Source organism: Alligator mississippiensis, chromosome 15 (assembly GCF_030867095.1).
Source record: "Alligator mississippiensis isolate rAllMis1 chromosome 15, rAllMis1, whole genome shotgun sequence".
In the NCBI taxonomy this organism is placed as follows: Eukaryota; Metazoa; Chordata; order Crocodylia; family Alligatoridae; genus Alligator; species Alligator mississippiensis.
Window position 1 is genome coordinate 17211059 of NC_081838.1, and position 27632 is coordinate 17238690.

Here is a 27632-nt window from a genome sequence, read left to right on the forward strand (position 1 = left end):
AAATGGGTGTCCTTCCCTGCACTGAACAGCCCCCTTTGCTGCTCCTCAAGTCAGCTCACAGGATCAGGCCCCTTGCAATGCCTTGTCTGCCCCCCACCCCCAAGCTGGGAACCCTGAGGAAGAGGGTGTCTCTTCCAGGAGGGGTGGCGGTGACAGTGCCAGAGATGACATCAGCATCGCGCTGGCTTGGATGACAAGCCCCCTCTCTCCCCCTTCCTGCCGGCAGAGACGGCTCCATCCCTTTTTCCAAGGCTGCCACTCAAGCTGTCACCAAGGCCAGCCTATTATCAGAGCAGTCTTGAGAGCAGATTCCCCCCCAGGCTGCTTGGGGCTCGCCCACACACATGCAGACACAAGGTGATGAGGCTCCCGGCTGTCTCCACCTGGCTGTGGGCTGAAAATTTGGGGTGGGGGGGAAGCAGGAGAGGGAGGGGGAATGATGTTCCCCTTTTTCGAGGGACTGGCTAACTGGGCATTACCTGCACAGGTGCCCCTGGGGAACAAGCAGCCAGCTGGGATGGACACACCAACCTGCCGGATGGGGTAAGTCACCTACAACTCTCTCTGTCTGAACAGTTCCTCTCTGCTTTGCTGGCCAGCTCCTCCTGTTGTCAGGGCGATTTGAAACTATCAGGGGTAGGAGAGTTTTCTGCTGCAGATCAGACTTTTCGGGGAGGAGGGGGTACGTGTATGTCTGCGCACGCCTTGGATCCAGCGGCTGCATCTCCGACGCAGACAGGCAGTCCCCTGGCTCCAGCCAAGTTGTTCTTCACTTCCCCCGGAGCCAGAGGATCAGAGGCAGCGTGTCTGTGTGTGCCCACATAACAAAGCAAGCGTGAGGCTGGGCATGCGACAGCGAGACTCCATGTGTGCAAGGGTGAGCAACTCCCTTGCATGCCAGCACTGGTCCAGACCTCTCTGGCAGTGTGGGGAGATGCAGAAGTGAGATCTATGCCTCCCTGGAGGCCTCTTGGTGCGGCAAAAGGGACCAGGGCGTAAACCAGGATCAGGCACATGAGAGAAAGTGGCTGCAGGTGTCCGTGCGTGAGCACGTGTGTGTGAGACAAAAGCATCCCCAGCTGGGCAGGGATACAGTGGGTCTGATTCTCTGCTACATGAACCTACCACTGGCACCAGTGCAAAGGGAGTGCTGGCCAAATGATTTAGGAGCAACGGTGTAGGAGACCACAGCAGTGGTGGGACAATGGGGGACAGGGACAGGGACCGGAGGAGAGAATGCTAGTCCCGTGCCCTTTGCAACAGGGCCTGATTCAGATCCAGACTCTGATCTTGAAACTCTGGTGTGGCTCCATGGATCCTTGCAGGGACCCTGTAGCTAGTCTGCTGGTGCCCTCGAGAGCAGGGGTCTGGGCTCTGAGGGCAGCAGGCAGGAGAGCCAGGCTGCCCGGGGGAGAACCAGAGCTGATTAAAACAAGAACTGGACAACTTTGCCTGCTGCTTTCTCCTGCCAACTCAGCCCAAAGTCTAAAGAGCATCTGGCTCGCACAAACATGGGCTGGTCCCTGCACTGGACTGTAGGACAAGGGGACTCAGAGCACAGAAGAGTGGGAAACAATCAGGGCAACCTCCTTCAGTCCATCCCGGTAGGCTCCAGCCCTGAACTGCCCCCTCCATCCTCACCCGCTGCCGCTGCCCCACTTGTCCAGTCCCTCAGCTCCTGTGACTCCACCATCCCCGGGGTGCTGGCTACAGCCCCAAAGTGGGGAGCAGCTTATAGCATGTCCAAGCCCCCGCTGTGGTGGTGACCCCTCTAGCGCTAGGAAACAGTGATCCAAGGCCAAATTCCCTGCTGGAGCAAATCATCAGAACCCCACTGATCTCGGAGTCAGTTCCCTACAGGGTGGATATTGTTCATTGAGTCCAGCTATGGGGCTGGCCCTTTGGTTCAGAAATTCCCCGCTGCCCATCAGGTGAGCTGGAAACCCCAGTGCTGCATAAATCAGCCCCCAACCCTGTACAGCTGCCCTGTAACAACTCATCCTGCCCCCTTTGCCTTGTGACTTGCAACCCCCTTTGTAAAGCCATGGGCTGAGATCCTGCTGGCTCTGGGAATGCAACATTCCCAGAAGCAGCTCTAGCTGGGCTGGAAAGACCCAGACAGAGCAGCTGCATTTTCACATGCACTGCAGCATTGTAAGAGACGGCCCCCGGCACAGCTCAGCCGAGACTCGGTCCCTTGAGACAGCTCCCTTCTCCAAATGACACAGGCTCCCGTATCCCTAAACAGCCCTCATACCCTCAACAGCACCCACTCAGTATATAGACCAATGCACCCAGGCAGCCTCCTCCCCCACCCCAGGCCATGGTAAAGCCACCTGGATGACAGCAGCACTTTGATTTCTCTACTGATCGGCTCCAAGAGGACCCTCAAAGTTGCTAATTCATAAGAGACCCTCAAGCCTCCCATAAAATATCCCAAGCCGGAGTGCGAGCCTCCACTCCAAATGGCTGGGAGCCCATGTGGGGCTTGATTTGCTGATAGGGGCTTTGATCTTCCATAGTCCCATCTCCAGCCTCCCCCCCGCCAAGCACTTTAATAATTAAAGGAATTCTGCTCTTATCTCCAGGGCTGAAACGAAGCTGAGCTTTCAGCCCGGCATCTACAGGGGCATCATCCTTGACTGCTTCATATTTCATCGCTATCGGCTCTGCCTGCCCAGATAAAAAAGTAACCTTCGGAAAGGCGCCGAGACTTGGCCGCGTTCCCCTTCCCAGCTGCACCTATAATATTCATCAGCTCCAGTGCTTAATTACCACCTGTCCGCTGCAATCAAAGCAGGCCCAAGGTAGGGAAGTGTGAGGATGTGTTTTACTGGTGGGGGGGAAACAGAAGAGGGGAGGGGAGCAAAACACTGGGCCAGCCAAGAACAGACCCCAGGAGTCCCGTCCCCCCCACCACACATGTGCGTGTGTGCATGTGTGTCCCTTTTGTTTTAACTACTATGCCATATTTCCTCCCATATCTTAAAGCAGACTCCAGAGTCCTGACTCCCATGTCAATGCTCCTAAACATGAGGACCCAGGAGTCCGGACTCTGCCTCCCTCGGGATGACACCTGCATTGTTTGGTGGTCTCTGAGGATGCCAAGCAAGCAGAGGTCAAGGAGAGACCAGCTGGACCTATCCTTAGAGGGTGCTCACAGCCCAGCAATGCAGCCAGAAGAGGCACCTCTAGGATCTCTCTGGCTGTTCAGGGGGCCCCAGGCCAGCGTCCCATAGACAAGCGCCTGCACCGTGACTGAGGGTTGACAACCCCAGAAGCAAGGCCAAGGGCTTTGCAGGCCATCAAGGTTGAATCTGCACTGGAAAAGGGAGCTCTTTCTGTGGAGGAAGAGGTACAGAGGAAACTCAAGAAAGGTGGCCCCTAATGTACCTGCTCCGTTGCAAAACAGAGGGGTTCGGCTTCCAGGGGGCCAGGCTGGCATTTCTCATCAGGCCCATCCAGCCAGGCAGAGGGGACACTGGCCTGCATCTCCTGGCCAACAAAGCAAACCCACATGGGGATGCCTCAAGGCCAGATCTGCATGAAGGACCAAGGGGTAGACACTTCATATTGCCACCACTTCCGGATTGCCATCACGTTCCAAATACCGAGAAGGAACAAGGGGCCAGCCCCTGAGCGGGCACAAATCACAACCACAAAGCCCAGAAACAGAACCCCCCCTGGAAACAGGCGTCCTGGCCCCCCACCCCTTCCTACCCCAGTGCCAGCCCTCCTGGCACTCCTGCCCGGACCATCCATCTCACAGCACGCACCTCCCCATCTGTCGTTAGCAAGCGTTAAGTAAAAGAGGCATGTGCGTGTGGGAAAGCAGACAACGGGGAAAGCTCTTTGGACGATGAGAGTGAGGATGTGCCTCTCGGCAGAGGAGACAGGGGCTCAGCTGGGCACCGAGGGAAAAGGTACAAGGTCTGCCATCTGGCCTGAGCCCTGCCATTCCTCCCCATCAAGGATGAAAAGCCTAATTTAGCTTGCATGCATTTCCTTTCTGCCCTTCAAACCAGTGCCGTTCCTCTCCAAGGCCTCGAATGACAAATGCTCAGGATCAGGGCCTCATCTTGACTGGTGTTTGATGGTTTTAATGGAGGTGGGGAGGATTCCCGGCCTCACTCCCTGAATCGAGACCCCCGGCGGGTCCCCTCATCTATCCCCCGATAGGAAACCGGCCCCAAGGCAGCTCGACTATACGTCGTCTTAGACCGAGCAAGACGAGAGGGGCCATTCTGAGCGCGGTGGTTGCCTCAGCAACAGGAGAAGGCCAAGGTCCCTGCTCACACAGCAGCGTGCATGCACTTCCCCAGGGCCAACAAGAAAGGGATCAAGGGGATGCGCCGGGGAATGCGTCCTTGCCTGCATGCATGAGGCAAGAGGCATGGGGTCGGTCTCTTCCCTGCCACGTGGCCATCTCCTTCCACATGTGCCCCACATTGGCATCGGCTAGGTCCATTCCCTGGGGACCGCGGGCAGCGGGTCGAGGGTGGGGGTCTGGTACAGCCGTGCCAAAGATGCTTCAGGCTGGAGCAGCTCTTGCCTTTAGTGATGGAGGTTATTTGCTGGTTGCCTGGTGTAGCCCATGATGTAGGGTGGCTGGTCCATAGGCACTCAAGTGCCCTGAAGAACAGACCTACGCGCTGAAAACGGCTTCAGACTGGATCCCCCTACTTATATATCAAAAGCATCCAGAGCCTGAGAGGGCATCCAGACCTGGCATTGCTACCTGCGGCAAACTGAGCCCCAATACCTGCTCCTAACCATTGAAGTATTCACAGCCTGGCTGCCACGAGAGGCAAGCCTTGGCCACCAGCATGTGGGGTCCACGTTCTGTGTGGAGCCACGGGCTTGGATGTCCTATCTCTAGGCCCGATCGCAGCATGCTTATTCCCCTTGGCACTTCTCTGGCTGCCTCGAATGAGAGTTTTGCAGCCATTTCACACTGCCAGGGTGATGCAGAGTGCATAGGAGAGCCAGGCCTCTCCCCATAACACAGAGTTGGGGGCCCAAAGCAGTGCTGGCCCCAGCACGCAGAATCCAGCCCCAAAATAATACGACAGGAGCATGTGCCATGAATACCAGCAACCTGTGGGACGTGGAGATCGTTTTCTGCCTCTCTTTTAGCTTATTAACAGGGCCTCCTGAATCTGAGCAAGTCACTGAGATCCTCAATGAGGGGACACGCACCTCTTTCCAGATCTTCGTGCCGCTTGTGCCTGGGTCGGTCTGGAAGACTTGTGATTTTGTTGTTTCTGGTGTCAAGGAAGCGAACAACAAATCCCAGTCTCCTCACAGCCCCAGGGCCAGTCCCCAGCACCTGGCTATCACCGCCAACTGCCCCAGGATGAAGCAGAGACAAGGTGAACCTCTATCGTTCTTTTTTGTTAGTGATAGAAATGTGCAATTAGTGGAACCGAGAGCCACAAGCAGCCACAGAAACCAAGGGCATAGCCCGTTGGATCTCAACTTCCAGCCCACAGCCAGATCCGAGTCACTGAAACATATTCCTGCCTAGTAGTCTTATATTTCATATCATACTGTACATTATATCATATTATATTATACATTATATTACATATTATTCCTGCCTAGTAGTCTTCCTACATAGTCTTCCTGCCTAGAGTGGGAGGGCTGGACCCAATGATCTGTGATGTCCCTTCCAGCCCCTAACAGTCTACAAATCCATTATCCAACCTAATTTCCAGCCCTGCAGGCTGGATACCATGGCCCTGTGTGCTAGATCATGCCAGCATGGGGTTGCACTGGACCGGTAACTCAGCCCAGCTTCTAAAGAACATCTGAACTGACTAAAATAGTCTGTTGTCTTTGGTCACACAACAGACGGGGGGCTGGAGGTTGGTCTTTTTATCCCCTTGTCCCCCTCATAGAAGCCCTTGCAAGGCTCAAGTCTTCCCTAGTTCTCACCCGAGGGCAGAAGAGGTCACAAAGATTCAAAGTTAAAAAACTAGCCGCACAGGCTCAGCTACACCCCGCAGCGCCACAGGCCTGCGTCTCCCTGCGCTCACGTCATAAAACCAACAAAGCCTGAAAGCAGAGCTACGGTGCTTGCTTGAAAGGGAACCTTTCTTAAGAGCTTTCCTTTTAGATACAGAGGGATAGACTCTCCATTAGATGAACTGACACCAGAAAACCATTAGTAACAGCAATGACGATGTGTGGGTGTAGGAAGGGGGTGGGTTAGAGATGTTGGGGTTTATTTAGTGCTTTTGTTGAAACAAAATCAGTAGGAAAAACCCATCTAGTTCTGCTTCCAATGGAAAATAGCCGGGATCTGGGGGAGCATGGAGGAGAGGAGTCTATCCCTGGAAAAACAACAGGGGGGCATGTCTTTTCAGCCAGCCCTAAGGAAAACACTTAAATTGGAAACTAAACAAAAAGTTTCATTTACAGCAGAACAGCCCAAGAGACAACTCAAATTAAACTTAATCCAGAATCTCCTCGCTCTCCAGAAAGCAGCTCACCTGCATGCATCTCAGTGCAGTCCTGCTTTTCCTATCTCCATGGTCCAGGTGGCATTAGCCATGATCAGAAACAGCTGGCCAACTCCTTTCTCCCTGGGTGCAACTCCACCTAGCTGCACTGACTTCTAGGGTAGCTAGCTGGGGTAAAGCAAAGTAGAGATGTGATCAGAGGAGCCTTCCCCATGTTCCTACTACATGCCCCACGTACCAAGGAAATTCTCTAAGGCAACAAGTTCTCTCCGCTCGGGAGGTGATGGGCACTAATATTAAAGCCCCACCAATAAGAGAGAGCAAGACACAAACAGCAGCTCAGAGCAATTCCTAAGGGAAGGAGAACCAGAAAAACAGCACACCTGAGAGAGCTTAATTGTGCTCTTAAAAAGGCTTCAGCCTGGCACCCTGAGGATTAAGGAGGAACAGCTGATCCTGCTTCTCAGGTGGGATTAGTTTGGCTAAAAAGCTGCTTTACCTGCTGCTCAAAGCTGGCTCCTTGCAAGCCTCGGTCGATGGAGGGCTGGGCTACACACACTCAACCTGTAAGATCAGCCCTTCCCTGATTGTCAGTGAGAACCAGGAAGATGCATTTCAATGGCTCTTGCTCCGCTGGGAAAAGAGACACAGAAGTGTGATCCTGGTGACCAGAACAGGGCAAAGCAGGGCTGGGCTTCAGGGTATTCTCTACCCTGCTTCCAGCAGCTTAGTTTAGGCTAGTTCATAGGGGAAGTAGATGCAGACCTCACTGGAACAAGAACCCCAATCCCCATTCATCTCAGATATGCAAGCAAGTGGGTGCCAGGCCTGCTTCCCCCACTCTGTGGACACTTAGACTCGCATCCCAGTGCTGTAAAGGGGCCTTAAAGCTGGGGGAAACATACAGGGGTCTTCTTAGTGTAAAATGGTTAGGCCCTTCAGTCCCCAGGGACCCCACCTATTCCATGCTCACCTGAAAAGCACGCACCAGCCCAGGGTTGAAGGCAGCCAGGTGCTGCTGGAGGTACTATAGATGCTTCAAGGCAACTATCAAAAACACATTGGTGGAGGGGAGAGCAGGGCATTATGCTGAACAAATAAAAAGCACCTGCTGGACTGCAAGGTGCAGAGGACGGCAGCTCTGCCAAAATTACCCTGCTGAAGCCGGAGAGACAGTAGATGAATAATCGGACGTGAACAGGGGCTGCAGGAGGAGATAGCCAGCTCCCCTGTTATCTTTATTTCAGCAGCTGGGATGTGGAGCCAGCAGTGGGTGAACGATGGCGTCAAGCAGTTGTGATAGCAGATTTTACCGTCAGGGTGAGACAGGAAAATGATGTTTGCTGCTTCCGTGTGCAAAGAAGCATCAAGGATTGAATGGGGTGTGCATACTGAGCCCTCACGGACAAGAGATGCATTGTAGTCATTTGTATACACAAGGCATTTAATGAAGGGCGGGGGGGGGGGGACAAACCAACTTCCACACACAAGAGGAAAGGTATAGTTAAAAGCTGCACATAGCAAAGCTCATTTGCCTCCCCTGCCCCCCAGAAAAGGGCTTTCTGTCCAAATTTCTGCAGGAAATGTTGGCTTTTGATGAAATGTTTCAGGCTTTTGTAAAAGATGGCAAAGAAAATGGAATTTGCCCAAGTTTTTTCGCAGGAAGGGGAAAAAAAAAAAGATTTCCCTGGCGGGCTCTACCTACAAACTGCTTCCGCTCAGCTCAAGCTCCTGCTTTGTCTCTGCTGTTTACCAGGGACTGTCCAACCTCCACCATGGAAGGCAGCGCCATCTGGTGGCTGAATGAAAACACATCCCCCCGATTCCTAATCTGAAGGTGACCGTGCTGTAGCTCAGCCATGGACCCGAGCCCTTGCACGGTTGTCATCAGAGCCATAAAAAGTGCCTTTCCCCACACCAGTGCTGCCAGGAGGATGCAATGCAGTTTGGGAAGCCCAAAGCTTAGGGGATGCGAGTTATGAGGTAGATATAAACCCATGACAACAGAAAAGAAAGTCTGGACTGAACCGTTGCCTCTGGGACAGAAGCAGCACAAAGCGTGGTGCAGGAGGGAAGCAGCTGTGACTTTCAGCTCACATCTGCTTCTGCAGCATCCTGAGACTCAGTCAAGCCAACCCCAGATGCCAGCCATGTGTGCAAGGACGGGCTGAAGTATCACGCCTGGAGACAATGGGCCTGCTGACTGATGGCCGCTCAGCCTGTAGCTCATCACTCAGCCCAGAGGACCAGCACTGAAAGGGGGAGGATGGGAGAACAAAACAAAAGGAATTTGTATTTTCCACATCACTCACAGACATCCACCCTACTGCACAGCAGGGTACAAAAGACCCACCCTCTAAGAATTACCCCCGTTTTTTTAAAGGTGACCTGCAAGTCTTGAGTCAATTTCCACTTTGCCATGAATTAAAAACAGCGACTTTTTTGCTTTGATATATTTCCCTTTCTTTTTCTGCAGTGAGTTTTTCTCCACCCCGCCCCCCCCTTCCTTTTTTTCAACCGTTAAAAGATTCAGGTTTTGTCTCATTTCAAAGACTGACAGCTGGGAAAGCTAGTGAAGAAGTGACAGTCCAAGGAGTGAAAATGGTGCAGATGAAAAAGGAAAGGAGCTGGAGACTTTGTCATCGTCACTAAAAATCAAAAAAAAAAAATCACCACCTAATCACTTGAGTAACCATAGGAAGGGGAGGGGGGCTAATCTGACAAGCTACACGAGATCAAAGACTGCCCGTGCCTTGGCTCCAGCGGGTTTTAGGCTGAGATCCATTGCCTAGATTACACTCTCTGTGTGAAAACACCTTTTTCAGGAGAATCAGCCTGACCTCAATGCCCATGTTCTACTTAACTCCAGTGAGGAATTGACATTTTGGAGAAAAGAAGCCTTTGTTCAATCTCCAACCACCTCCTAACCACCCTTTCTTCCCCCCAGCACAGTTATTGGTAGAAATTAAGCAGCATTTAGGCTGCTATTGGCAGTTATAAAGGAGCAAAAGAAATGACAGGCCCCAAATCTTTAGCATGTTCTCTCTCACCACGAGAAAGGTCACTAGCAGATTGCTATTTAATAAGCTGTCTGTGGCCATGCAAAACTGGGCTTGAGTCTGCCACAATCTTGGCCTATGTTTATGGGCAGCAGAGATTTCAGGGCACCAGACTTCACAGCACTGGGGCTACACGACCCATACTGGCACTGATTTTGTGTCCACGTGATTCACACCAGCACAGCTTACCTGGGGAGGGAACTAGACTAGCACTCACAGCTGGGCAAGTCAGGTTTACTGGGATATAGGCACACTGGCCAGATGTTTCTGTTGAAGACATCAGCAGCACAACAGCTAAAACCACCTCGAATTAAAATAGTTGTCATTACACACTTCAGAGTCAACACCCACCCAGAGGCAATTTGAATGCCTTCAGACTACGGCCTCTGGGTTTCTGCAGGCAAAGGGCCCAGAAAGGCAGGAGAGGGGCTGTGCAGTGCTTGGCCCAAGCTGACCAGCCCTAGGCTGCGCTGGAGGGACTCCAGGAAGATACAGAGAACCAAGGGCAGACAGATGGTTGTGCGCATTTATTTCCTTTTTTTTTCTTCTTTTTTTTGATAAAAATGGTATGCAAATTACATCGCCGCAGAGGCGGGAAACTGCCCCACTGGTCACGGGGTGGGGGAAGTCTGCGTGCCCCCAGAGGAGAGAAGGAGGGCTTGTACAAAGAGGGAGGAGGACTCCCAACACTTCCAGCAGGGAGAGAGATCCTTGTTCAGTTGTGTTGTTTTTAAAAACTTTCAAAAGGAAAAAAAAATTCCCAGGTCACAGCACCCACAAGGGCCAGAGCCTCTGCCCCTCACCCCCCACCCCACAGTGGCACAGGAGACCCACACTGCTCAGGCCCCTCACCGCTTCTCCAATATCTGCCCAAACTAGGGCTCAATTCTGAGGCCAAGGTGACCTTGATTCTCAACTACATCAAGGCTCCTTCACACCACTCAGTCAGCAGAAAAGGGGCCAGAAAACCAGTGCAATCTACTCTAAAAGCCGCTAGAGAGAAGCGGAAGGGGCCTTAGCGTAAAAGGAACTCCAGGCTCAGAGTTTCAGATGGAAGGACGAAGACAAATTACATCAGCAACTGCAAGTCACTTCAATTTCTCTTTTGATCCGTTCCTGATAAGATGCTGGGGGTGGGGAGGGGGAGGGGGAACAAACTTTGCTTAAGTTTAAATATTTGCCTGAAGAATGGGTAGGGAGGGAATAATGTACAGTTAAAAATCAAGCTACTCAAAACACAATCATTCAGGTAAGTCACTAGAAGTAAATCGCCTCTACCATCTAGAGAGAGAGAAGAGTGTCTGAGACAGGGCATATTTAAGAAAAATACACATCTGAACTCTCTGTGGCCACTTGATGAGAACTGGAATCCACGTACAAGCCAGTTAAAGAACATTTCAACATGAAATCTTAACTTAGGAGGAATGTCAGGGCTAAGCTGCATCTCTCTTTGTGTTTTAAATACATGGACAGCTGTCAGAGGGCATGACAATGACGGTGGGTTGCCTTGAAAGATCCCCCTGTGCGTGCGGGTATGTGTGGGTGCATTGGTGGGACAGCGCCGCTGAGTTTAGGAAGGCTGGGAGCCCAGCAGTCTCTCAATAGCCGCATTGATGTCTCCACCAGTGGCGATGAGGGCCTGGAGGTTGGCCTCACGGTTGATGAAGCCCATGGCGTTCAGCTGCTCCAGCTGCTGTTGAAATCGCACTTCAGGACTCTGCGCCTAAGAGAGGGAGGAAGGCAAGACCTCAGAGAGGACTTACAGCCCAGAGACGCAGGGCCACACATCCCATCCTGCTAGTGTCAGCGAGCCAGCTCCCAAGAGGCACTTACAGGGAGGCAATGGAGTTGCGCCCGGTGATGCCAGCTGAGGATTTAAATTAAAAACCATTAAGGACTGGGAGAATTGTATGCTTGCAACGATAAGGGATGGGAATCTCCATAGCTGTTGCTCTGACCTACCTGGTAGGGTGGGACTGACAGAGCTCTGCTGGCCAGGGACACCGAAAAGGCCCAAGTCTGGGCACAGCTGTGCCAACAGGAGGGGATTCCTGCCGCCTTAGCTGGTGCTGCTCAGGGACATAGCATAGGTGCATCGGATGATTTCCCAGTACTCTGTGTCCTCAATCCTGATAACCACCAGAGAGGAACCATCTTGCCCAAGCTCCCAAAGCAGGTGGTCTGCCAAAGCTGGGAGCAGAACCCCGGTCTCCTGGCTTCCAACCCAGTGCCATGGGCACTGGGTCAAGGCACATCCCACAATTACTACTTATATCACCATTTCAAGGTCACCGACAGCTGACCTTGAAGCCTGACTGACAGCTCCAGCCCACAACATGTAACAGCAAGAACATCCCATGCAAACGAGCCCAGCAGGGCAGCTGCTGTCCTCAGTGGGGATGTGGCCAAGCTGCTATGATCAACTCCTGCCACCCAAACCACACAATACAGCACTGTACCACCTGGTGCTGTACAGCAGTGTTGAGCAGCATTGCCCTGTGCACACAGCACGGGACTAGGACTCCAGGGACCTGGGGTTTTACTTCAAGGGAAACCTCCCCTCTCTGTGCCTCAGTTTCCCCACTGATAAAATGGGGTTAATGCTACCAGCTTCTTCTGTGCAGTGCTTTGAGATCTTATGCAGCTCTTGGCATCAGCAAAGCTGAGGGTTGCTAAGGGGAAGCCCCCCTGCAACATGGCTGCTAGCCTATCCATGACACCCCTCATATACTGTGCCATCATAGAAAATGAGGGCTGGAAGGGACCTCAGGTCACATCTAGTCCAACCCCCTGCTCCAAGCAGGACCAGCTCCAACTAGATTATCCCAGCCAAGGCTTTGTCTAGCCAGGGCTTAAAACCCCACCAGGATGGAGATCCCACAACCTCTCTGGGTAACCTGCTCCAGTGTTTTACTACCCTCCTAGTGAGAAAGTTTTCCCTAATATCTAACCTCAACTACCCTTGCTGCAACTGGAGCCCATTGCTCTTTGTTCTGTCATCTATCACCACTGAAAACAGTCCAGCTCCATCCTCTTTGTAACCATCCTGCAGGGGGTTGAAGGCTGCTATTAAATCCCCCCTCAGGCTTCTCTTCTCCAGACTAAATAAGCTGAACTCCCTCAGCCTCTCTTCATAAGTCATATGCCCCAGCCCTCTAACCATTTTCACTGCCCCCCTGATAGGCTTTTTAGGATGCTCCCAGCCTATGTCAAGAGTCACATGGGAACAGGAGATGCCTACAACCAAGGAGTTGATCCCTGTACGTACTTGAGAGTTTCCCCCGGCCAGCAGCTGGATCATCTGCTGCATGAGCTGCTGTTGGGGGTTACTGCCCCCAGATGGAGAGGCACTGGCAGGTGTTGAAGTGGAGGAGACCGGGTTTTCTGGGATTGTGCTTCCTCCCGTGGTGGGTGGGGGGATCCGGGGCATTCCAAAGGAGCCGAGGCTGCGGAGGGAAGCACAGGATGGGCGTGGTCAGTCCTGGCTGGCAGAGGCACTAAGGGCACCTAAAGGAACCAGTTCCAAGCTGCTTGGGCTGCAGACCCTTCTGAACTTTGCACACTGCCATATGCCCTCAGGGGTGGATCTACTGCTTCGTGATGTCCCTACAAGTACACTGTAATCTCTCCTACTCCGTGCTTTTGCCTCCATCTGGTTTTTCCTCTCCTCCCTTCTTCACTGTCTGCTACCATGAGTACAGACCACTTTGATAACACTGACTTTGGGGATCGGGACGCACCGCCCACTCTCTGGAATTACACAGCCTCAGCTTCTCATGCCAGACTGACCCTGGCTAAATTATATCCACACAACAAGCAGAGCTGGGAGAAATGGGCTCCCTTACTGATGGAAGCTACAGACTGAATATCCATCTTGCCCCTAGGATGGGCATTCCCTAGCACTAGGTTTAGGAATTGACATCATGCCATGTACTGCAGACAAGTGCATGGGGCATGAGGGGTTACTGCCAGAAAGAGCATGGAGGGAGCTTCTTCTTCAGTGTGAAGTGGTAGAAAGAGTTAAGTGGCTGGAAGCTAAATGCAGCAGTGCGGGGGAGTGCCCGCAGGGCTCCCCAAGGCAAGGCCTTGGCACACCCGCCGCTCGCCTGCACAGCTGCTGTCTGTGTCAGGAGAAGCAGAACTGAGCCCTCATTACCTCGGCACCAGGCCTGGAGCCTCCGTCTGCAAAGTCTGGAGCCCCTGCTGGATCTGGAGGAGAGCCTGCATGGCGCGGGGGTTGGTGAGGATCGAGAGGGAATCGGGATTCTGCATCTGGGAAGAGGGAAAAACAGAGCTGGTACCCGAAAGCCAGAGCTTCAGTCAGGAGGCTGGGGGGGCAGCCCCCAGGGACAGCGGGATCCAACTTCTCAGTAGGCATGGGCTTCTAGATCTCCTCTTGTTTTTTTGTGAGTGTCCCTGCAGAGAAACACCGAGGTCTGAAGAAACGCATCTGGATTCATCAAGCAAATTAGTTAGGCTGCTACAACCCCCCAGGTGGACACAGGCATTCAGGATTCAAACCACCTTTGTTTCATTCAGCTTCCATCATTCCCAAAGCCAATGAAGATGAACCGACTTGCACTCCAAAGTCAAGGAGACCGTGAATACCCACACAGGATTTAATACGATTTCATTACCTCACTTTGATCGCACGCCTGTTGGTAACCCGGATTTGCTGTGCATTCCTGTCTAGATGAGCCCTTAGTTTCTCCATCTCCTGTTGTGAGTCACCCCCCTGGTTCTTTCAGCCCCACAACCCATCCCAAAAGCACCACAGCAGCTTCCCTTGCTACAAGGGCACAGAAACCCAGCACGGAGCAAGGCCAGGCCAGAGTCTTTACCTGCTGCAGAAAGACAGGGAGCTGAAGCCGGAGCTGTTCCTGAAGCTGTGGATTCCCAGCAAAGAGGGGGACATTTACCATGATCTGCCAGGAGACAGCAAATATCAGACAAGTCAGCGGGGCCTCTGCCACTTATCAACCTTGCTCCTATGCCATGAGACCATGTGTGTTCTCCACACTGAAAGGTCCAGTATGTGACAATGCCAGTCAGGTCCTGGCCACAGGGGGTGGGATGAGAGCTGCAATGAACACAGGGAGCTGGAGGCGCTTTATACCGAGAGCCTTCCTGTTCCTTTACAGGGCACTGCGTGGCTCAGGAGATGGCTATCAGGTGCCTTCATTAAACTCTAACTGTAGCCCAGTGTGGCGCACACCTACTGCTGTTACCCAACAGATTCAGAGAGCACAGCTGGGTGGGCACTGGACTCTGGATTTTCTCTCCCAGGGCAGGAAGATGGGACACTACCAGGCTGTACGTGCTGTACAGATAAACAGAAGACACCAGTCTTCAAGCCTCTGTACAAAAGCTGGCTCACTCTGTGCAGCTCTATCAGAACGCTGCTCTCTAACAAGCAAAGCATCAAGGCCTGTTTGTATGAGGAGCCCCTGCTACCCTTTTACCTGTGCTGCGAAGTCAGGGTTCTGGGCAAGTGTCTGCATCATACTGCGCATGTAAGGGGCAGAGATGATGTTCTGCATCAGCTGAGGGTTCTCTGATATCTGCTGCAGGAGACCTTGCATCTCTGGTCTGTTAAACATTCCTGTGACAACACGGGGTTGGTGGGGGGGGGAAACGACAGACAAAGGGGAGATAAAGCAAAAGACCATTTTGCAAGCCTGATCACTGCTGAAAAGGAGAGATGCTGCCTAGGGCTGAACACATGACTTGTAGAGACAGGGCAGGCAGCCACACACCAAGAGGCACACAAGAAAGAATCAAAGGCTAAAGACAGCGCACACTTCACAGCACCTGAGATTTTCAGAGATTAAAACAATTTTTTTTTTTTTTTTTAAAGAGCTCCACCCAAGCTTTTACCTGCCCCCGGGGCTGGTTAACATGTGCCAGCAACAACAAAAGCAAATGCATGGCCTCTGCCTTACCCGGGCCCCACAAGAAGCTACCACCAGAACGCTAAAATGAAAATCAAGCAGTCTGACCACTAGACCAGGGGCAGGCAATTATTTCAGGCAGAGGGCCATTTACTGAGTTCTGGCATGCCATTGAGGGCTGCGTGACAGGCAGCCGGGGCAGATCAATATTAATTTGCTAAATTTTTTAGGGGCCCCGCAGGCCGGCTAGAATGGCCTGGCGGGTTGCATCTGGCCCACGGGCCGCATTTTGCCCACCCCTGCGCTAGATGCTCTTCAGCCTGGTTAGCAAGTGAATACGAACCACTCTTTTTTTTTTTTTAAGTCTGGCAGCCGGTGGAGACTACACACCCCAGAATGCAATGCTCCAAGAGGCCAGGCCTGGAGCCATTCATTCGCTCCTCTTCTAAGCAGTCATGTACCCCAAGAGGGGGTGGGGGGGAAAAAAATAAATATCAAGCCCAGCTTCCAACACAGCCCTCAGGCAGGCCCAACAAGGAATAATTTGTTCCAACTTGCATCACGGTAGACTTGCTCATCTGAAAGACTCAGTGACTACAGCAAACATGGCAATGCTGGACACAACCTGGAGCCACCTGGAGCTGGGAGGCTGGTGCCAAACCAACTGCACCCGTTTCTTCTCCAGGATACGTACCAGTGCCCAGGTTAGCGGCATTGATCCCAAAAGGGTTGGATACAGTCGGTGTGCTTTGGGTGGTCGTGGAGCCAGCGCTCCCTTCACTGCTGGGCACCTGGGCTTGTGAGGCAGGTGGCGTGGGGCTCCAGGGGTTGGGTAAAGGCTCTCTGTTTTCCGTCCGTAAAGGCTGGGAGCTCGAGCTCTCAGAGTTTCCAGCCAAGGAGGAGAAAGGATTGTTGCCAAACTAGAAAGAGAAAGAGAACTGAATCAGACCACCCAAAAGGCCGTGAGAACCTGCCCCTGCGGGGGTTACTGGAACACACGCAATACAGATCCTGTCTGCCCTAGTCTGAGGTTTATTAAGCACTCCCTTCATTGAGAAACCTGCACCCAGCACTACAGTCCTTTGTGCAAGGTGGGTTTACTCTCACCTGTAAGGGGGACAGACCCCACTGCTGCTGCCCCCGAAGCCCCCTCCATACCTGCTCCCTTGCTGCACTGAACATGGGCTCCTGGATGTCCGTGTACATCCGGCGCAGGGCATTGTATCCTCCTGGAATGCTCTCAAGGTTGCTCAGGGCTCGGTCCTGGTTCCGCATCATCTCCTGCATCATGGCGGGGTTGCGAGCCAGCTCCATCGTCTGTGGGAGGAGAGTTTGGGAAGATCAGGGCAGTTTGCACCATAAAAGACTCCAGCACGCGTTGTTATGGGCTAAACGGCTCGGTAGCATCCTAGAGACAAGCACTGAAATGGTGAAAGCTCAGTCTCAGGCCCACAGGGAAGGATTCAGAGGCAGGTTTCTGGACCTCGACCCTCTCACCCACCTGCCTCATCAGCTCTGGGTTGTTCAGCATGTGGCTGATCTCAGGGTTCCTCTCCATGAGCTGCTGCATTTGGGGATTGGCCATGATCATCTGCCTCATCAGGTCAGGATTAGACATCATGTTCTGCACCAGGGGGTTCTCCATGATCTGGGATAGCATCTCCGGGTTAGACATCAGCTGCCGTTGCATCTGCTGCTGGAGCTCCATGAAGTTGGCGGAGCCCATCCCGAGGTTGCCGAGGCCAGTGATGCCTCCAAAACCCGCTGGAGAGAGACAGACTATCAGGACAAGCACTTTCAGCTGGGAAAAAGAGGGATGCATAGGCTGAACTATACGGGCAGAGAAACCAACCACATCACTCACAGAGGATGGATGCAGGGTTGCTGGGTGCTCCATTTCCAGCACCCCCCGTGGTCCCCGACCCACTGCTCCGCCGGCTGCCACCTCCCCCATCGGAGCCGGCGCTGCTGGACGTGGAAGGCTGAGATGGGGCAGCAGGAGAGGCGGGTGTTGCAGCAGGGGTGGAGGCAGCAGCAGAAGTAGCAGAGGCAGCAGCAGCTGAAGGATCTGGAACCCTAAAGAGAGAAGAGACAGTCACCGCTGCGGCAGGGAAACTCACACAGCCGGTTCCCTTCTGCAGTTCAAGAAAAGAAGCTGGGAGTGACCACCTCCGGTCAAGGGGGATGTAGAGCCATCACATCCAAAACAACCTGCTCTCACCCAAGGCAATGAGAAGAGAAGCGATGTTGGTATATACTTAACTCAGTCAACGCACCTCAGAGAAGACTGGTCCCTAAGCAGGCACTGACTTTTGTGTTATATATCAAAAAAGCAACTAGTTGGTTACCAGCATTCTTGACCCATTTGACTGCACCATGTATAACAGGCTTTTACACCACATATAACAGAGATGGGCTTTCCTCTGTGGCTGCAGGGAACAGGACTAGGAACAATGGCCTTAAGCTGCAACAGGGCAAGTTAGGCTGGAGATGAGGAGGAATTTTTTGACTTGGAGGGTGGTCAAGCACTGGAACAGGCACCTAGAGAGGTGGGGGAGTCTCCATCCCTGGGAATGTTTAAGGGCAAGTTGGACAGACACTGGGCTGGGATGGCTGAGTCTTGCTGGGGTTATTTGACCCCAGTGGTCTTTCCTGCCAAGAACAGGAGGACTGGACCCAATGATCTCACGAGGTCCCTTCCAGCCCTAAACTTCTGTGAATATGAGTCAGGGCTGATCCTGCCTTGAGCAGGGGGCTTGACTAGATGACCGTATAAGGTCCCTTCCAGCTTGACTTTCTCATGTTCTTTTCTCTTCAACCAACAGGGCATATTATAAGTAGAAATGGGAGAGAAGCAAGGCCCTGATGCTGCAGAAACTTGCACCCAAGCTTAGTCAGATCCATGAGCAAGCTTGTTAAGGTTAAGAGGACACACCCACACTGGCAGGGTGAGAAGCCATTTGCTACCACAGCTGTTCTAGCTTTGCTAGTTTCCCTTCCTCATTTCTCTCTCTCACACAGCAATGGGAGGGAAAGGACACTTTAAAACCCAAAAGCAGTTAAAGTCCCAATCCCCAATGGGAAGGTGGGCATGAGCCCTGGAACTACCAGCAACTCATCTGAAAAAGGGGGCTACAGTGCATATCAATGCCATTATGAATGTGGAACCATCAGGTGGTTTGCAAATGATGCCCCCTTCCCATAAACTGGCCATTCAACCACAAAGAAGGGTTAATACCTTCCTTGCCCGCTCGGCAAGAGAACCTGCTGCCCCCAGTACCTGAACAGACTGCAGGGAGGTAGCTCCTTGCACTGAGCAGAAAGGAAGGCTGACTGCCTTTCTAAAAGGAGAGACAAAAACCTTATGGGAAAGCTGTGAGTGCGGGGGGAAAGCAATGAGACTGGGAAAGGAGAATCTGCAGAGGTGGCCCTTAAAGGGGTTGAAACTGCAGATGGGCAGTGTCTTGGAAAGAAATCACAGCTGGCCAGCTGCTTTGAAAGCCTTTCTCCCCTTGCAGCCTGCCGAGATCTCTCTGCCATCCACCTCCATTCGCTCAGCCTCCCCTCCAAAAGCAGCTGAAATAGAGCATGCCTAGCCAGCTGCTGTGAGATGCTTGCCCTAGGAAAAATACTTCAGAATAACTACCCAGGGAGCAGGCTTGCGGCTACCGGGAGCACAGAAATTGTTGGATGAGGATTTTTTTGCCTCCATGGAACTTTCCATGGCAATTTTTAATCCCAAGCATTTTACAAACTAATTTCGCTGCTACCACAGCAGCGGCTGCAGTCAGGGAGACTGGGGAGAAGCCAAGCAGATGGGAAATAGGAAGTTTAATAAAGAAAAAAAAAGAAGAAAGATCAGGGTCACTTGGACTCTCTCAGCACAGGAAGGAAAGGCTGCGATGCACACATGCTGGTGACCATTAGAAAGACAAAAATGAATGATGGGCCAGTTTTTAGTTTACCCCAGGAGACAGTTTGCAAGTGCTGAAGTTTATCGCGGAGACAGCGGGAAGCAGCATGGCATCAGCACGCTCCGTGCACAGGTACTGTTCTGTACAAAAGCCTCCAACAGTAGCTGACAATTCGTGTGGCTTCAGAAAAGAGGTACTGATTTTTAATAAGCCAGGGAGGAGGCGCTCCTGGTGGGGGACAACACAGCTTCAAAAGGAGCGTGAGCCTGTTTAATGACGCCCACTGCTCAGATGGAAAGACGAGTCCCAGGAATGGTGGGAAAGGGCCGTTAGGAACAAGGAGGCCTGCTTGCATCTGTAACGCGGCAACGGCACCAGGAATCATTAGACAACTATAACTTAAGAGTCACCCAGCAGCAGCTTTCCAGTATGTTGATCTACACCCCATGTCTCTGGTCTGCCTGAAAGGTTACCCCCAAAAACGTCGTTACGTGCTCTTGATAATACCCTACACTCACTGAACGCCTCTTGCTGAAAGATCTCCCAGCGCACAGGACGGCCGGACCCCGCAGCCACGGGGACCCTGGAGCGCAAGGTTTTGGCTTCACATGGCTGTGAGCAAGTGAAATAATCTCCATATCCGCCCTGTCACCCGGAGAAATCCCTGCTTTAATAGGTTCTTACACGCAACAACTAATACTCGTAAGATTTCAAAGCACGTCAACTCTGCAAAGCTTTATGAAACCCAGGAGCCCGGGAGCCAAGACCCAATTAGAGCAAAGTCCCGCAGCCCCCCGAATTTGAACTCGTACGCTTGACGGCCAGGAACTCACAAACACGCGGCGTCATTTCCTAAAACCCCGGGAAAGGACGATTTCTTACTTCTGTGGGGTCTTAATCACCAAGTGCACAGTCAGTCCATCTTTGATCCCGTGTTGGCTCAACGTGTCTCCATCCTTCAGGATCTTCCCCGCAAAGATCAGAACCAGCTGATCCTGTTTGGCTTTAAACCGCCTGGAGATTTCTTCTTTGAACTAGGGACAAAGACAAAAGGAGGCAATTCTCAGGCCGAGGCGCTTTCCAGTCTGCCCGAGAGGCTACAGGAGCGCTGGGAACAAGCCTTCGCGCGGTCCGAAGGACACCGGGCAGCATCCCCGGGGCCGAGCTGGTTTCTGAGGTGGTTCAGGGGGCGACGGTGCATCCTTCGCCCGTTCGGCTCGTGCAGGCGAGCTTTGCAAGAGCAGAGCGCAACGGCCTTAACGTGAAAAGCAGCTACGCCGAGGATTACGGGCCCCGTTTACACCGGATCATCGCCGCTGGCCGGCACCGCAGAAAGCATGCCGGAGCGAAGCAGGCGGCCCCGTTTCTGGCTCCGACTCCCACGAGGACGCTCGGGTTTTGAGCCGACGGCCTCGCGGCGCCGCGGGAGGACCATCCCGTCCGCGGGAGGCTGCCCCGGCTCGGCACGTCCGCCCGTGAAGACGCGGCTCCGAGGACAGGCCCGGCTCCGCCTCGTCCACACGCGCCCGCCTGGCCATGCGCCGCTCGCCCCCGCGCCCCCCCGGCCCGAGCCCCGCGTCCTGGCTCGGCGCCCCCGCCCCCAACCCGGCCACGGCCTGCTCGCGGGGCGACCCCCCCGCCCGGGGCAAAACCTCCCGCGCGGCCCTGGCCCTACCCCCGCCCCCGCCTCAGGGCCCCGGGCCCAGGCCGCACCTCGCGCACGGAGGCGCCGTCGCCGATGACGATCTCCTCCTTGTCCTTGGGGGTCTTCACCGTGACGCGGATCAGCGCCGCACCCGGCCCCGGCTCCGCGCCCTCCGCGCCGGGCCCGCTCGGCTCCGCCATCTTGGCCGCCCGCCCCGGCCCGGCCCGGCCCCGCCCCCCGCCCAGGAGAGCGGCCCCCGGCGGCGCGGGGGGGGGCGCGGGGAGCTCGGCGCCCCCTGGCGGCGCGGCGGGGAACTGCGGGCGAGGGGAGGTGGAGTGGAGGGGCTTGGTGGGGAGACTGAGGCTGTGCATGCCCCTTGCGGGGGGAACTGAGACACACTGTGTGTGTGCATGGGGGTATGCATGCATCTGGGTGGGGAAACTGAGGCACGCTGTGTGCAGGGGGTATGCATGCCCCTGGGGGGAGAGGCGTGCTGGATGTGGGGAAGGGTATGCATGGCCCTTGGTGACTGTCTTGAGCTCCATGAGCCCCCCTCCCCTCTCAATCCTCGCAACTCTGCTCCGTAAGTGACACAGGGGAAACTGAGGCACGGAGAAGCTGCTCTGAAAAAGGGGCTAGCTTCTGGGTAGCCAGGGGCTGATTGTCCCTAAGGGCTGCCAGCTGGAGAGCTCACACCCACCCACCGCCCCTTCCCCAGGCTCAAGGCGGTTGCAAAGGAGCTGTAAAATGCTGCAGCCAGGCCGGAGGGAAGCTGACCTGGATGTGGGGATTAATCAGAGCATTCATTTCTCTGTTTTCACATCACCAGCTCCCAAATGTAAGTAGCGGTGGGGTGCGAAGGGGGTTGATCTCATGGCTGTTTGGGAGCGTCTGTGCTGGAGATGCAGCCGTGTTGTGCCTGCCATGGGGTTAAAGCAGGATTTTGGTCTTGTTAAGATAGAAATATATATTTCAGTGTATGTGTGCCTATCTATCTATCTTGCTCCTGACCCTCAGCCCCTGCCCACCCCCAGGCCATGCTGGTGCCTCTCACTCCCAACCCGCAGCCCCCTAGCGCTGCCTCCAATTGCCCTTCGCCTGCTCCTCCCAGCCCCAAACAGCTCCTTGCTGGGAAGTGCCAAGGGGGAAAAAAAAAATGATGCTGAGTAGAGCAAAATCCCAGATATTTGTTCATATTTTTAAAAAACTGCCTGGACAGAGGACCCAAAACGAGGACGTGTCTGGGAAAACCCGGACATATGGTAACTCTAAGCAATGTTTCTGCTTTTTAAAAAGGGAAACTGAACTGAGCTGGCAGGGCTGGGGGGTGGACAGCAAGATCTTTGTGTGGGCCATGTGCCTAGCTCCTGTCCTGGAGGTTGCCTGCAGCTGCCTTGCAAGCCTGAGTTGCTGGCAGGGCCATGCAATGCCTGCGCCTGTCGCATGTGGGCCTGACTCGGCAGAAGCCAGGCCAGGACTACAGCTCCCAGGCTGCTCCGGGCGCCCAGGGGCCATCAGCTGATGGGGAAGCAGAGCTCAGAGCTGTCTGCCTTCCTCTCCTCCCTGCTGCAGGGCCAAGAGCCGTGCGGTGGTGACCATGCTGCGCCCCAAAGCCCTCACCCAGGTGCTGAGCCAGGCCAACACCGGGGGGGTCCAGAGCACCCTGTGAGTATGGGGGAGTCGGGGGGTGGCTGGATGAAAGGGGTCTCCAAAGCCTGGGGCACAGCTCAGTACCTCTGAGCCTCCTTCCTCTGTACTCTTCCTAATTCAGGATAGAAACAGGCACCACTTGGTTTCCATCCCTGCCAGGAGCCATATAATGCAGCCTAGTGTGCCGTAAAAAGCAGTAATCCAGCCTAGCCCCTAAATCCTGTCTTCTCCCTGCCCAGGGGGGCTGGGGCACTAGCTTGCAGGACTAGCTGCATTGATGTGCCTGTGCATGGTTTGCTGAAGTGCAACCAGGCTCGTTCCAGCTCTGCCCGTTCTTGCATGCATTGACGTGAGACACTGCTAAGGGCACAGGCAGACAAGTTTCTTTAGGTAAATTTGATTTATTGATTGATTTTTATTATTCAACCAGTTAAATGCTTGGAAAAAATTTGTTTTTGCAAGCTTTTGGGTATAAACACCCTTCTTCAGAAGCTCGCAAAGAACAATTTTTCCAACTATTTCGTTGGCCAAATAAAAGATAACACGTTTACCCAAAGAACCTTGTCTGCCTATGTCCTTAGACCGACACGGCTACAACCAACAGCCTTAAAGCTAAGGGCATAGGAATCTTTTCCCACCTCCCCAGTTGCACCCCAGAGCCAAAGATGCCTTGGCTTCCTTGCATTTCAAGGTTGCTGCAACAGGCAGGAAGAAAACATACCATCAGGGGCGCGGGTCCTGGAGCTGGTGAGGTTGCCTGGAGCTGGGTAGATGCCGATCTTCTTTATGGCTAAGAGCCCCAGCTGGACAAAGCCTCAGCTGGGATGATGTAGTTGGGGCTGGTCCTGCTTTCAGCAGGGACATGGACCAGATGTAACCTCCTGAGGTCCCTTCCCACCCTCTTTTTTTTTATAATGTAAACCCCAAGGCTTCTGTAGCTTTTATGTAGGATGCCTGCCTGGATTTGGGGAGCTTCTGAAGCCCCAGACCGATAGGTCCAGGAAGGAGGACACTTGCCCAGTGGTAGAGTCACGCAGACTTGACAATTGAGCTTTGCTCAGTTGAATCTTGATACTTGATTATTGGGCTTTCACGATTGAATTTGGAAAGGATTCGGCCTTGAATAATAATAATAAGACGGTGATCTTCTTTCACACATGGGGTGATGCACTTACAGCTGAAGGTATAACCTGCCTGGGTGGTATTGTGTTAAAGGGAGGGGAGGGTGCTGGTTACTTCCCTCTTGGGGTGGAGGGGTCACACTTGGGATACTTGTGACTTTGGAGAGGCTGCGTGGGACCCTGGGGGCTGTGCATATGGGGGTTCAAGTCTGTCTCCTCCCTGCATCTCCTTTCCAGGCTTCTGAACAACGAGGGCTCGCTGCTGGCATATTCTGGTTACGGAGACACAGACGCCAGGGTCACAGCTGCCATCGCCAGCAACATCTGGGTGGCCTATGACAAGAATGGGCACCAGGCTTTCAATGAAGACAATTTGAAGTTCATCCTGATGGACTGCATGGTACCTGGGTTGGGGGTGGGGGTGTCGGTGGACTCCTGGCAGGAAGGTGGGATAAACCCAGGCAGCTTGAACATGAGATCCTGGCACCCAGTGGGTGGCTTCTTCCTGCCTTGGTTTCTCCCATCTGTAAAATGGGTCTGGTATGTGCCTTGTTGTGGGGACCAGTGAGCTTTATTCAAGTGTTTTGAGATCTCCCTGATGGAAATGCTAATTGTTGGGAAGTAGAACATCAAAACAGGGGAGCACTTTGCACCTGCCACTTGGAGTAAAGGGTGTGGGTGTGTAAACATCAGCTAAAACAAGGCCCAGGCTTACAAGTGTGACCTGACTTTGGCATAGCGTAAAGGACTGCATACAGGCAGTAGCAGCATCGAGCACTCTTCATCCGTAGACCTCAAACCACTTGACAGGCCAGCCTCAGTCTTGCAGATTGAGGGGAAACTGAGGCACAGAAAGGGGAAGGGCCTGGTTGGGCTGCTTTGCAGGCCCTTCTCAAAACAGGAGTAAAATCTGAGTCGAGGGCCCTTAACCCCTCTGCCACGCTATCTTCCCAACGACTCCTTGGTATCTTGATGAGGGAGAGCAGGGCCTCGAGATGCCGCGAGCCAGACCCCTAGAAGCAGGTTTGGGGCAGAACTCTGCAAACGTGGATTCAGTGCTCTGTTCCCCTCCCCGCTTTCTCTCACCATGCAGGAGGGCCGCGTTGCCATCACCCGGGTGGCAAATCTGCTGCTGTGCATGTACGCAAAAGAGACTGTTGGATTTGGGATGCTGAAAGCCAAGGTAATGCTGAGCTCCCTGGGCAGGAGGAGGAGCTGAGAATGGCTGTGTCGCTGCACAGTGAAGAGCATGTTTAGTACAGATCTGACTTGAAGAATACAGCAATGTGACCTTTGGTGAAAGAGCATTTTATGTAGGAAATACAGAAACTAGTTCTTGCTTTAAGGTGGCCTCTGGAAGCACCTTCCAGCTCTCTAAAGGGTGTCTCCCGCGCAGGAGGAAATTAGTATTTACAAGCTTTTAAAAGCCCCTGCGTGATGCTGGAATTGGCTCTGAAGGAACATCAAAATTGTGGCCTATAGTCTGGGTTATGAGTGTTGCAGGGAGCCATAAAAATAATTTCTAGGTAGGTCGTGGCTTGTGAATTGAGAGTGGTTCTGTTGTGCTCAGCTCCACGGCCTCTGGCAAGACACCATGCCTCAGTCTCCCCTGCTTTAAAATGGGAGGGGAAGGAGGGAACATTACCATATTGATCCACATAGCATGCACTCACCTTTCCTGAATGTTGCCTATCAGGGGAGTATCTTCTACTGAACAAGTGGGTTAAAAGGACACCCCCCCCACCCCCCCCCCCCGCTTCATCCTGCTTTCCCTAAACCAAGGTACTTGTCACTTATTTGTGGGAGCTTGTGGTATGCACCTAAATACAGGCACTTTGCTCTCAGTACAGTGGCCCAGGGCAGAGAGGCTAGATTTCAGTAGAGCTAATCCAGGCTGAGAGCTGCTTCTGCTCTACTTGCTGACCCTCGTGCTCGGCTTACATCTTAATCTCTCCCAACAGGCCCAGGCGCTGGTCCAGTATTTGGAAGAGCCACTCACACAAGTGGCAGCCTCTTGAGGAGTCAGGAGGGGCAGCGTGGCGTGTGGATGGAGCTGGCGCAGTGAGAAGCCCTTTAACCAAGAACTGTAGCAGCAGTGAGCTTGTGTGGCACGGCATGTACGGCTCTGCGGGGACATCTGGGCTCAACAGCAACGGTGGCAGCTTCCAGCGTCTTGATACTGCATTAAAATAACATGAAAACTTTCAAAGGGAGTCTCTTGCTTGTGTCTCATCTGCTGCCTCTCTGGAAGGGCGGAGGAAAGCACAAAGGAGAGGCAGAACCAGGACCTTGTGTGCACAACATGGCGCTGTCAGCCACCGCTGGGAAATGACCTCTTTCAACAAGCCTCCCTATGTGGACACTCCTGTTCAGGCAATGTGATGGAGCTTGGGTTGCAGAAACGGCTCTTTTAGGCGGCAGAGCTGTGTCTACTCTAGGGCTCTGGTTGCCTTTGCATTGCAGCTGTAGCTTAGCTTGAGCCCCAGAGTGCCTGTGAGGGGGGTCTCAATGCTTTTCTTTTTTTTTTTTTTATCCCAAATTGAGAAGTATCCAACTGCCAGGACAAGGAGCAATGGACTCGAGCTGCAGCAAGGGAGGTTTAGGTTGGATATTATGAAAAACTCTCTCACTAAGAAGGTGGTGAAGCACTGGAACAGGTTACCCAGAGAAATGGTGGCATCTTCATCCTTGGAGGCTTTTAAGGCCTGGTGGTAGACAAACCCCTGGCTGGGATGGTCTAGTTGGGGCTGGTCCTGCTTCGAGCAGGGGTTGGACTAGATGTGGAAATGGCACTGCACAAATTCCCAAATAGCACCTATTAATAATGGCTCAGCTCTTCTCGGACCCAAGCCTTTCCCCTCACACAGTTCTTCCTTTTCTCTCGCCACTTCTAGTACGCACCTTGACTTCCTCCTTTTCACCTGCCTCTTGGCCAGCTCTCAAGCAGGGCTTAGGCTCTACTGCAGATCTCGAGCCAGGTGTGGGGGGGATAGGGGTGGCATAGCTTGTCCCACAGCTGTTGGTTGCAGGATCCCTTGCGGCTGTGGCTGGGGTGGAGTTGGGTCTACGATCCACCGCTATTTCTAGGAGGATACGGAGGCTCCCCTGATGTTCGTTGCTTCTTCTAATCACACGATGGCAGCACAGGACAAGGAAGGCAGCGTCCACTTCCCAAAGGAAAGTCCAGGGGCCGGATTCCTTTCCCAGCCGCTCTAGTGGTAACAGTGCCAAGACCAGCTACCTCTCCCACTCCACTATGGGGCTGTGCATTTATGCCCTGACACCTACCAGCAGCTTCTGGGCTGGTGGCTATTTTTTTTTTTTTTTCAATCAAATAGCAGCCCCAGGCTTACTGGAGTCCTGCCTGGGCCCGTGCTGTGGTAAGACTGGAAGCTCTTGTATGGATCCACCTAGATGCCTGACAAGGGTGTTGCATTGGTACTGTGCAAATAATCCCTCTGTGTCTGTCTGGCTTTTCTCGGCCACTCCCAGCCAAACTCATGTTTGCTGACATGCGTGGGTGGCAGGATTAATGCACCTGATGCTTCTTCCTCCCCAGCTGGAAAAAGCAGGTGCTGCCAGTCACTAGAGGGGTTCCTCTCCATGCCTCGGCTGCATCTCTACCATAGCTGCTCCCAGCAGAAGTCTCTATTTTGCTCCTGAAGGGTGACCTTGCCTGGGTCCTAGTCCTCGTTGCCTGGCTGGGGCACTGTAACAGAAACCACTTCTCTACTTTGTGCCTCTCTCTGAGCTACCAGGGGCTCTGACTCCCACTGTGTCTCCTGCAGATGGAGCGCTGGGGCCAGCAGTCGTATGACAGCAGGGACCATCGAACGGGTTCTCCCCTCCTTTCTTTTGCCCTTAGCAACAGGGGTGCATCCAGATGAT

The 27632-nt window shown here is 53.4% G+C and overlaps 2 protein-coding genes and 1 long non-coding RNA gene across 3 annotated transcripts; 2 read left to right on the forward strand and 1 right to left on the reverse strand.

The window, feature by feature from the left end:
- The first annotated feature begins 238 nt into the window (after positions 1–238).
- LOC109282539 (uncharacterized) lies at positions 239–4496 on the forward strand. The gene is made up of 3 exons (XR_002089544.2): positions 239–357; positions 488–543; positions 2589–4496. It is a non-coding gene; the product is annotated as an uncharacterized LOC109282539 (long non-coding RNA).
- A 5539-nt stretch (positions 4497–10035) lies between these two features.
- Positions 10036–21201, reverse strand: UBQLN4 (ubiquilin 4). The gene is made up of 11 exons (XM_059719425.1): positions 21042–21201; positions 20211–20362; positions 17279–17490; positions 16916–17178; positions 16573–16731; positions 16109–16334; positions 14986–15125; positions 14365–14448; positions 13680–13795; positions 12792–12969; positions 10036–11246 (listed from the first exon to the last, which is right to left on the reverse strand). Exons 1-11 carry the CDS (start codon positions 21171–21173, stop codon positions 11094–11096), a joined length of 1815 nt encoding a protein of 604 aa, XP_059575408.1. The 5' UTR covers positions 21174–21201; the 3' UTR covers positions 10036–11093.
- Positions 21202–21726: 525 nt separating this feature from the next.
- On the forward strand, positions 21727–25953 carry LAMTOR2 (late endosomal/lysosomal adaptor, MAPK and MTOR activator 2). Its single transcript, XM_019484836.2, has 5 exons — positions 21727–21811; positions 22546–22638; positions 23982–24144; positions 24838–24927; positions 25706–25953. Coding segments are annotated over exons 1-5 (405 nt in total). The 5' UTR covers positions 21727–21809; the 3' UTR covers positions 25763–25953.
- The last annotated feature ends 1679 nt before the right edge of the window (positions 25954–27632 follow it).

What these genes read in the sequence shown, in the direction of transcription:
- LAMTOR2 (XM_019484836.2), top strand. An exon ending in TCATCCTGATGGACTGCATG is followed by an intron (nt 24,145 to 24,837) that starts GTACCTGGGTTG and finishes CTCACCATGCAG; the next exon opens with GAGGGCCGCGTTGCCATCAC. An exon ending in TTGGGATGCTGAAAGCCAAG is followed by an intron (nt 24,928 to 25,705) that starts GTAATGCTGAGC and finishes CTCTCCCAACAG; the next exon opens with GCCCAGGCGCTGGTCCAGTA.
- UBQLN4 (XM_059719425.1), bottom strand. Translation starts at nt 21,173, where the DNA reads ATGGCGGAGCCGAGCGGGCCCGGCGCGGAGGGCGCGGAGCCGGGGCCG. An exon ending in GCTCCAGGCCTGGTGCCGAG is followed by an intron (nt 12,970 to 13,679) that starts GTAATGAGGGCT and finishes TTCCCTCCGCAG; the next exon opens with CCTCGGCTCCTTTGGAATGC. An exon ending in TGGCCGGGGGAAACTCTCAA is followed by an intron (nt 11,247 to 12,791) that starts GTACGTACAGGG and finishes TCCCTCTCTTAG; the next exon opens with GCGCAGAGTCCTGAAGTGCG.